Source organism: Salmo salar, chromosome 12, assembly GCF_965601325.2.
Source record: "Salmo salar chromosome 12, fSalSal1, whole genome shotgun sequence".
Taxonomy (NCBI): domain Eukaryota; kingdom Metazoa; phylum Chordata; class Actinopteri; order Salmoniformes; family Salmonidae; genus Salmo; species Salmo salar.
This window is the reverse complement of record NC_138302.1, coordinates 67925443-67936075: the sequence shown is the minus strand read 5'-3', so window position 1 is coordinate 67936075 and position 10633 is coordinate 67925443. Positions and strand designations below refer to the sequence as shown.

The 10633-nt window shown below is 46.1% G+C and overlaps 1 protein-coding gene across 1 annotated transcript; it reads right to left on the bottom strand.

The window, feature by feature from the left end:
* Nucleotides 1–2052: 2052 nt before the first annotated feature.
* LOC106565551 (fibroleukin) lies at nt 2053–8973 on the bottom strand. Its single transcript, XM_014132809.3, has 6 exons — nt 8155–8973; nt 7165–7360; nt 5714–5791; nt 5310–5422; nt 4751–5013; nt 2053–4373 (listed from the first exon to the last, which is right to left on the bottom strand). The coding sequence occupies exons 1-6, from the start codon at nt 8413–8415 to the stop codon at nt 4043–4045; spliced, it is 1242 nt and encodes a 413-aa protein (XP_013988284.1). The 5' UTR covers nt 8416–8973; the 3' UTR covers nt 2053–4042.
* Between the last annotated feature and the right edge of the window lie 1660 nt (nt 8974–10633).

Sequence of the window (10633 nt, the reverse complement as noted above, 5' to 3'; positions counted from 1 at the left end):
ATAAAGCCCAAAATGTCAGTCAATGATATGACAAAAGAGACATTATAGGAAAGTGTGTGTGAAGGGTGGACTGGTCATAGGGCAGTTAGGGCAAATGGCAGATGGCCTGGTCCATTTTTTGTCCAGTCGGCCTGTCTTACTTGAGGGTTTTTCCAAAAATTGTCATTCTATAGCTATTACCATGGTGAAAAGAAACTGCATAGACCAACAGAAATTTCAACTGATGCTGGGCAAGCTTGTCTGACCAGCATGGTCTAGCTGCAGGGCGGTGCACAGACCTCTGATGACCAGCATAACCAGGTCTATGCTGTTTTTTTTAGCAGGGTAATGAGGGCCTCAGGGGAAAACATGGGCCAGTGTGTTAGAAATGCCTGGGACAATTTATGTGTGTGTGTGTGTGTGTGTGTGTGTGTGTGTAAGAGAGAGATAATGATAACTGAAGCGGTATGATCAAACTACATCTGTGAGGGGAGAAGCCAGCTTGAAGCCTTTTCATCTCTAATAAAGGCTTGTTTTTATTAAGCCAAGCGAATCATTCACCTCCCATTCAAGAGAGAGAGAGTGTGTGTGTGTGTGTGTGTGTGTGTGTGTGTGTGTGTGTGTGTGTGTGTGTGTGTGTGTGTGTGTGTGTGTGTGTGTGTGTGTGTGTGTGTGTGTGTGTGTGTGTGTGTGTGTGTGTGTGTGTGTGTGTGTGTGTGTGTGTGTGTGTGCATGTGTGTGTGTGTGTGTGTGTGTGTGTGTGTGTGTGTGTGTGTGTGTGTGTGTGTGTGTGTGTGTGTGTGTGTGTGTGTGTGTGTGTGTGTGTGTGCATGTGTGCATGAGCATGAATGAGTGTGTGCTTTTCTGGAAGTAGTGTTTATTAGTAAGTACAGTGTGGTCATTTGTACAAGTTATTGAGCTTTACTGCATATAGTGTCTGCTATTCTGAGGACAGTGTGTGTGCTTGCTTTGCTGCAGGCAGTATGTGTTTGTGCTTGTCAGTGTGTGTGCATGGATAGTGTGTGTGAAATACTGTGGCTGGTTGGGAGTCTGCCTGCTCTCTGTCCATTTGTCTACATCAGAGTTCCGCCTTGCCCCCCCCCCCCCCCCCCCCACCCTCCCGGGGTTATTATTAGCCACTCAGAACTTGTTGGACAGACTGGCAGCTCGTCGCGAACGCTGCTAAAATGGGAACAGCAGTTTACACACCCCCTCACCCACCACTACCACATAGCCTCACCATCCCCAACGCACACGCACACACTCACACCCCGCACACACCCTGCACACACCTGCACACAGACAGTGCTCACACACGCACTCTAAACTCCCAGAAAAGCTCTGTGAACCACAGCCAGAGAGGGAGCCGCCCGTCTGACGCCAACTCCAGAGGACAGCCAGAGGTCAGTATGTGTGCGTGTGTACATTTGCGTGTGTGTGTCTCTTTCTCGCTCTGTGTGCCAGAGAGTGAGCGAGCTACCAAGGTAGGCTTCATCGTGCCCCTAATACCCATCATGATTGTGTGGGATTTTGGTGTGGGACAGCGTGAAAGCTGTTACAGGTTATGTGTGGGTGGTACCAAACCTGAGCTGTTCTCTGTTGAGTGTCATAGCATCATTTCAAAAGAAGCACAGTTCGGGTTTGGCTGAGCAATCCCACAGCTGGAGTCAGAACACAGCGGCCTGGAGGTCTGTGGGTAGAGAGTGCTGAGTTGGCTTTCGGTTGCCCCTCTGTTGTACATTAGTACATTATCATGTTATCGGGCCATGGTTTGGAAGGGTCTGAGTATCACCCAACTGATAACTGACCCCCCTCTGCGTGAAGCTGGCACCAGTCAGGGGGGATGGGGGACAGGAGAAGCAGCCACCGTGTAACTCGGAATGTCTACGTTTTACAGTAAAGTTGGGATTCTTATTGAAGCTATACACCTTTTCACCTAGAAATACAGGTGAAAAATTAAAAGAGGTGCTTGTCCTCTTTGGTCAAGTACTGTACTCAACTGGCGTTTACCGTCAATAACACCAAAACAACACCTATAAACTGTTTTCAGAGACACAATAATGAAGTCATTGGTTCTACGTGTCATAGCAATTTATTTCAAGAGTAATTTCTCTACAGGCATGATTGTTAATACACATTTCTAGATTACATTTTTGTTGAAAGATTTGCATAACATATATATGAAAACTTTACAGTTGTTTTAATCTCACAAAACAAAAAGATGCTGCATGGTATATGACTTGAATGATGGATAATACAAATGAAGCAGGGGTGAGGAGCCCATGAGCCTTTAGGGTCACAGATTCTGCTGGTTAATGGTGTAATTCAATTTCAACACTTTAATCAGAAACGCTACCTTGTCCTGGACCTACTGTTTACGACCCTCTCTCTCTCTCTCTCTCTCTCTCTCATCCCATCCCCCCCTCTCTCTAACTCTCTCTCTCTCGCTCTCTTTCTCTCTCTCTCTCTCTTTTGACCTCTAAATGCTCAGCTATGAAAAGCAAACTGACATTTACTCCTAAGGTGCTGACCTGTTGCACCCTCTACAACCACTGTGATTATTATTTCACCCTGCTGGTCATCTATGAACGTTTGAACATTTTGAAGAACGATCTGGCCTTAATGGCCATGTACTCTTATAATCTCCACTCGGCACAGCCAGAAGAGGACTGGCCACCCCTCAGAGCCTGGTTCCTCTCTAGGTTTCTTCCTAGGTTCTGGCCTTTCTAGGGAGTTGTTCCTTGCCACTGTGCTTCTACATCTACATTGCTTGCTGTTTGGGGTTTTAGGCTGGGTTTCTGTATAAGCACTTTGTGACATCTGCTGATGTAAAAAGGGCTTTATAAATACATTTGATTTGATTTTGATTTGACTTGATAAGGATAGAGTCATCTGACCAGTTTTTCATTTAGCACCATATTTACACCTGGACAAACTGATTTAATGGCTCACTATCCCAACATTATCCAGTGAATCCAACATCCAGTCATTAGCTGAGTAATAATAACCTTCACACACTCTGCAGCCAGATTAGGGTTTCCCTAGCCTGGTCCCAGATCTGTTTGTGTGGTCTTGCCAATATTGTCTGGAGTGACATGGCTATAGGAGTTGGCAAGACAGCACAAACAGATTGGAACCAGGCTAGATTTACATATACAGTACTGTGGCTCAGAGTATTGCGTAGTAGGCCTATGTTTTAATTTGAAGATGTTAAGTCCCCTATATAGGGGACTTTGAGCGGTTCGGGACATGTTCCAACTGATTTTGGGGTACAAAGCGCTCTGTGAATGTCGTAGGTTCCCGTGCCTTATAATGTCAGAAAGGCCGATCTGTCTACTCTGCGCTACCACTCTCTCAACGGAGCTGACTTGAAGTGTCAGGTATCAGACCCCACATTTGCATAGGGAGGGACGTGTCACATTGTCTGGCCTATCCAGACAAAGAATCGATTCGCTCTGCTTATGAGTGACAGAGCCCAGCCTGGGAGGCGGCATATGAACAGTAACAGTCTAGCGTACCCAACAATTGTGGTTCATGTAGCTGTGATATTCTCAACCGGATTTAGAGATCTCAACATGAAAAAATACTAAATCATTTCATAGAATTTAAACAAGACCACATTCTCTTGATCACAGACAGACAAAATCCCTTTGTGTTTAAAGCTGAAGTTATAATGAGTCTGCACATTTGAATGGGGTCTTTGATCTGCTAAGTGGACTTTCAGGAGAAATGTCTCTGTCGTCAGTTAGATGAAATTGTCACTAAATATGATCATTTATTTTACAGTTATAGGAAAGGTGAAATTTGTTAAATTGGGAAAAAAAAAAACTAATTATTTTTTATATTTTCATAATATTTGTACTATGTAATTGAGCTTGTGTCCTCATAAGTGAGTATATCTCAGCAATTTTTTTTTTTAAATGACCGAAAGGTGAGATCCAGACCTTTCTATAACTACGCAACATTACCAGTTATTGTTTATGGCCATCTCCTGAAAAATAATGATGTTTGGGTATGTCTATGTTTGGGTATGTCTATCTACTAGCTCCCAGGTCAGTCTTCATTAGAAGTTGCGTGGGCGTGTCTTCATCTCCACACTCTTAAAGGAGTAGCGCTCACCGCTGTGACTGTCTGTCAGGATGTACCAGGTGCCCCAGTAAATGCCATTGGTCAGCCCGCTGTAGCGCCCGTGGTAGAAGAGTCCATTCAGGTTAGACGCTAGGCAGGCGTCGAACCACCAGCCTGCACCATAGTACTCCGCACAGTTCCCTGACGTGTAGCGATCGTGGTCACGGTCGTTGGTGCTGAACGCTCGGCCGTCATGGTTGTAGCGTTTGCTGTAGCTTAGGGCATTGCCCGCGTCACCAGAGTACTCCCGTGCTGTCAGACGGTACCTGGGAGAAGGAGAGACAGCATTAACACCATGTTAAAGAGATACGTTCACACCAAAATCTACATTTGTCAGATGTTTTCAGACCTCAAAAGAGCTCTAATGTTAAAATGAGTCCACGTCCTACTCCACCTGTTGTGTAGATCCAGCTACATGCCTTAATCCCAAATGAATGGGAAAGATCGGCACAGTCTGATTTCAGGCCGTCCCTATCTTCCCATTCAGATGCCGTGGGACCTGAACTGATCTCGACATTATACCACTTTTGTTGTCGTTTGTCAAATACTTTCAAACTTTGATTTTGAGGCAAATATTCTCTTTAATTTGTGTGTATCCTTGTTTGCTCATCGGTGTATGTGTGTGTTTGTGTGTTTCCATTACCTCTGTGCCTCTGCTGCCACTCTGAAAGTGTTGTAGGTGGCTTGGCGTTTCTGCTGGTGCCAGTCCTCGAGTTGTATACGCAGCAGGTGTTGACCAGTGTTGGTTAGCGCATGCAGCGCTGCGTTCCCCAGCCAGTATTCTCCCTGTGGGGAACCAAAACCCTCGCGGTACTCCTGCCACGTCCGGTTGAAGTCCACCGAGCCATCTCGCCGATGCTGGAACACTGTCCACCCCCCGCCTGCTGTCTCCATGTCACACTCTGCCTGGGGCAGGAGGGTGCAAAGGTCACAACTCCTGGACATCAGACATCGGTCACATTTACATCAGAGAATAATGATGAAGTTTGCCTGATCATTGCCAATATAGTAAAGGGAGTAAAGGGGGTGAGGAGTGAGAGATGTTACACAATGAGAGTTTCTACTCTAATCTGTAAACTCCATACTATATTTTACTCTCTTTATCTCTCTGTATGTTCCCCTCCAAGCTCTACAGATGGGACATAACACATATACAGTATACAGGTTGTTTGCATTCAGTGTGTGTAAGTATTAGGAGGTACCTCCACTGCAGGTCTGCGTGGGTCAGGTTGGATGGTGTAGATTCCGTTCTCTTTGATCCCCAAACGATAGATCTCAGCACAGTCCTGAGGATGCAGCCTCGCTGAGGGGACCACTGCAACACACACTCACGCTCTTACAGCTGTATATTCTGTACGCACACGCATACACACACACACAAACAGAGTACACACACACACAAACAGAGTGCACACACACACACACAGAGTACACACACAGTACACACACACAGAGTACACACACAAAGTAAACACAGAGTAAACACACAGAATACACACAGAGAGTACACACACACAGAGAGTACACACACACAGAGTACACACAGAGTACACACACACAGTACACACACACACACACACAGTACACACACACACACCACTCTCACCTGTTGGAGGGTGTTGTGTGATGCTCCTCAACAGTAGTATCAGGTCTTTCTCTCCCTCTCTCCCAACCGCTGCCCCCTCTAAACACATCGACAAAGAAGAAGTTGTGTGTGAGATTGAGGACTCATCCTTCTGATCTGCTGTAGAAGTTATATGGTGGTTGTGAGATACCGTGAGCTATCTGCCCTACTCATACCACACAGAACCTAACATTCCTAACATTCACCTCTGACCGACACAGAGCAGGCCTTACTAAGTGTGTGTGTGTGTGTGTGTGTTAGTGATGTGAAGTTCGGCTCTTTTTACTGACTGATCTTTTCGACAAATTTTGTTGATTTGAGTCAGTAATGCCCAGAGCATGCAGGACCCCCCCACCGGCGAACAATGAACTGAAAACTCGAAAGTCATGAATCTACAAGCCTCTCGTTCAAAAGTCGTTCACCATAAGGGGCTTATTGGAGCCATCGTTTGGGACTGAGGCTTTTAAACATGTGCTTTAAACAACGTACATTTGTTGATTGCTAGGCATACAAATACGATTATTGGTTGATACATTTGAAATGAGGTCTGATAGCGTCCGCAACCGGACTACATTGTAAACGACTCTTGGTGAAATGCATTGCTTGAATGCCGTGAGGGTGATAAAAACACAAACAGCCCAAACATATTTTTCTTCTCTATTCTCGGGATCTATTTTCCTGCCCGCATATTGTCACGCCTGCTCCCGCTCTCCCTCGAGCGCCAGGCTGCCCAGCACTACGCACTCCTGCCACCATAATTACGCACGCCTGCTTCCCTCATCACGCGCATCAGCGATTCATTGGACTCACCTGGACTCAATCATCTGTGTTATTACCTCCCCTATATCTGTCTGTTCACCAGCTCTCTTCCCCGCTTCAGCATTAATTGTCGTATGTCGTTGTGTTACCCGGTTCTGACGCTAGTCCTGTCCTGAGCCATGGCTGTGCTATATTAAATGTTCTCTCTCCGTACCTGCTTCTATACTCCAGCGTCGGTTCTTACACATATGACAGACAGTTGTTGGTCAGAGCACATCTCTGGAGCCGCCATAAATAATGATTGAAGCATCTAGTGGCCAAAAGGTCTTTTTAGCATGTTAAGCGCCATTGAAGGCTTCCACCATGCTTCCGCCATTTAAAGTAATCAAAGTAGTATACTGGGTGGGGATTCCTATGGGTTATAGCCTCACTGGCGCTACCCATGTTGTTACAGACGCTATCTCAATGGGAGCCGCTGAGCCGGAGGAGTGTGTATTAATCTTGCTGTAGTAGGACTCATTGCGGCCAGCAGGTCAAACGAAGACAAAAATGTATGAGTCACTCAGAGAAACAAATCATGACTCTCGAGTCAGTAAAAAGAGTTGTTCAAAAGAACGAATCGTTCGCAAAACTGCACATCACTAGTGTGTGTGTGTGTTGGCCATGCTCCTCACCCAGTCGCCTGGCCATAGCCCTGAGGGCCTGGCTGTGACAGTGTAGGTCACACTCTGTCAGTACTGCAGCCATCAGAGCCAGAATGGCCCCCAGCGTGTCCCCTCCCTGGCCTACACGGCCCCTGGGGACCCCTGGCTCCTGGAGGGAATTCATACAGCGCTGCAACTGGACCAGACGCTCCGACACATCCCTGGACTGCAGAGACAACACTTTAGCATTACAGTCAAAACATATGCGTGTTATACACACCAGGATTGACAGACACATACAGCAGCATTCACATCACACACATACACAATAGTCACACTGCTCTCTCTCTCCCTCTCTCTCACACAAACACACACACACAAGCACGCACCATCATTGACAGTCATATCACACACACGAACCGACACTAAGGCATGCAAAATGGATCAGTGCCACAGACTCAATCACTCAGTTACACTTCCATCACTCCTAGCCATGTCAGTGGAACACCTGTCATTGCATGAGCTCAGCAGAGCCATATGATGAGGACATTTATAAACCCAGGCCTAATTTGACTCCCTTGTTGATTGTTATCCCTGGAAAGCGTCTGTCATGTGGTGCCCCTAATCCCGAGACTAGGGACCTGTTGCCCCCACATACCATAACACTATTGCTAAAGGCACCAGTCACTATCTATACCACTATGCTACAGAGTTGGGCTCGATTCCATTTCAATTGGCTGAGTGATGTTATGTCCATAGTCACTTTTTCAACAGCTTAAACTTCACCCCCATTTAAACCAGAGGCACATGGCGTGTCAGACTCAGAGACTCTACCCCAGCAGTATCTAATCACCCCTACAGAACAAACATTGTCCAGGCCTTCCTCTGTGCCACCCAGCTCAGAATGATCATTGTTTGGCGTGTACAATACCGGAGTCAGTTATATCAATACCGCACTCATTCTACTGGGAAAAGCACAGGAAATGACTTCAGATTGACCTGGTGCGTGATGAAACTTACCTCGGGCTGAACCTGTCGAACTTCATGTCTGTGTTCCACCCTCAGAGGGGGGTCAGAGGCAGCCAGGGGGGCGACCGCCACCCTGCAGCTTGCCATCCCGGGGCGTCCCTCACACCCCCCTGACCCTGTCCTCGCAGGTGGAGCGGCCACCAGACTGTCCTTGCAGTGGGGACAGGCAGGAGGTGCATCCGGGGGGGACAACATGGCCCCTACACACAGGGACAGCAGGGGGAGCACGCCGAGAGAGCCTAATGGAAACATGGGAAGACTCCTAAAAGAATTTGAAAATCTGGCAGAATTCGGGACAGAATCCAGTCTCTCAGACACTACACCTCTGTGTTTTTCCGTTTACTGTCCCCCCTGACACCGGTTTTCACCTTAAAGCTGTTGGACTTGGGTGCCGACACGTCTTTAGTGACGCTCTTCTTTTGTGTATTTTTTGTTGTTCTTGATGGGTTTCTTCTCCGCTTGATGCTTTGTTTGAAGCCTTTGATGGTGTCCCTCCACACTTTTCCCATAACCTTCTTCTATTTCTGTGTTAACTTCAACTTCTTCTTCTGTCTGTGTTTCTATCTGTATGCCTCTTTCATCCTCTCCACTTCTCTCTTTCCTATTGCTCTCTCCCTCAGTTTCTCTTGCACTCTCTCGCTCGCTCCCTTTCCCTCTCTCTCTTTCTCTCTCTCTCCCTGTCTCTGTTAGTGAAGTTCCTTTGACTCAGATTCCTAGATAACTGCGGCTCTCTTTGCTGTCTGACATGCACTAATGCACCCACCCCCTGATTCACACACACGCACGCATGGACACACGCCTTCACACAATCTATCCATCTCTTTGACCCATACCCTCTCTCTTTTTCTTTTTTTCTCTCTCTCTCTCTCTCTCTCTCTCTCTCTCTCTCTCTCTGTCTCTCTCTCTCTCTCTCTCTCTCTCACACACATAGTTTATGGACACATAAACCAGTGCAAAGAAAGAGAGAGAGAGAAGAAGAGAGTGAGAAAATGAGAGAAGGAGGGGAGAGGGAGGAACATGTGACTTGAGCATGAGAGGAGAGTAAAGAAAGGGAAAGTGATTGAGCTTGTTCTAGAGTTCAATCACTTTCCCTTTCTTTACTCTCCTCTCATGCTCAAGTCACATGTTCCCCCCTCCTTCTCTCATTTTCTCACTCTCTTTTTCTCTCTTTCTCTCTTTCTCTCACTATTCCTCTCTTTTACTTTCCCTCTGACAGTCAGTGCCCACCTCTAACTCTCTCCTGTCAGTGTGTGTCTGTGTGAGAAAATGTGTATATTTGTGACGCTTTTTCCTCCAAGAAGCCAAATATTTTCAAACACTACCCTCTCTTGTATACCCCCACGTTTCTCACCCAATCCCTTTGGTTTATTGGCGTATGTGTTTATCAACTGCGTTCCTACCAGGTCATAAAGACTAGACACTCAAAAGGGGAGAACAGTCAGGAATTCCTCCATAAACACTAGGGTCATCCATACTCATTACGATGTGCCAAACGGACACACTCTAACAGAATGCCCACAGCCAAGGGGCAAAGACACTTCCAGTGAACTGACCACCATTCCCCTTTGGCCTTTGCCCTTTCACTGTCAGACAATTGGCACACTTCAGCCACATCCACATTCCAGTATGTGTTGTCAGTCAGTAATGGCGAACAGTCCATTAGTCCTGTACCAGCGGCCCTTCTTTGAATGCACAGACAATAATGGAGGACTGAATGGCTTCAGGCAGCCCTGGATCTCAGGAAATATCAGGGTGCGATCGGACACAACAGCACTTTGATGATGAAGAATAGAGCAGCTGCATTCTAGATCGAAAACCAGACACGGAACAGTGAGTAGGAATCTGAGACTTCTATCGTGGCGCTTGAATTGAATAAAAATAATATATTTTACTCATGAGATTCATTATACAAATAATTCAACTACAGACAGAGACAACAGAGAATAGATAGCTCTTCGACATCTGTGGTGATGACGATAACTGATGTTCATCTCAAGATAGTAATGATGAGTAATCCAGTTGTCTCAATAGGCCTACAAGAAAATCCTTAAGGGAGATCATTTTTGGCCTGCTCAGTAACGCCATCTCATCATGACCAGTTCGCAAGTAATCAGAGCCACTGTCAGAAATGAACGAAGACTGCCCTCTACTGGTTTACTTTCCATAATAGCTGTCGTCATCAAATAAATGGAATAATCTCCAGATATTAGGATATGGCCTATAGAGATAGACTACAGTTGGAAAATGTGTGGTATGTTTGGTGCCAGTCTGCATTTGCGTAACATCAAACACGTGGGCAATGTTTTTTGGAGAATAGACAGTCATGCCAGGTATGCTGTTTTTTTCTAAAATAAAATGTTTCTTCCCTAAACTTATTTTTGGCTTATTTTCTCCTACTGCTCACGGTGCTGTTTAGACTTGCATGTTATATCAGATGAAATGTGGTATTGTAATTTGGAGAGCTTCCAAA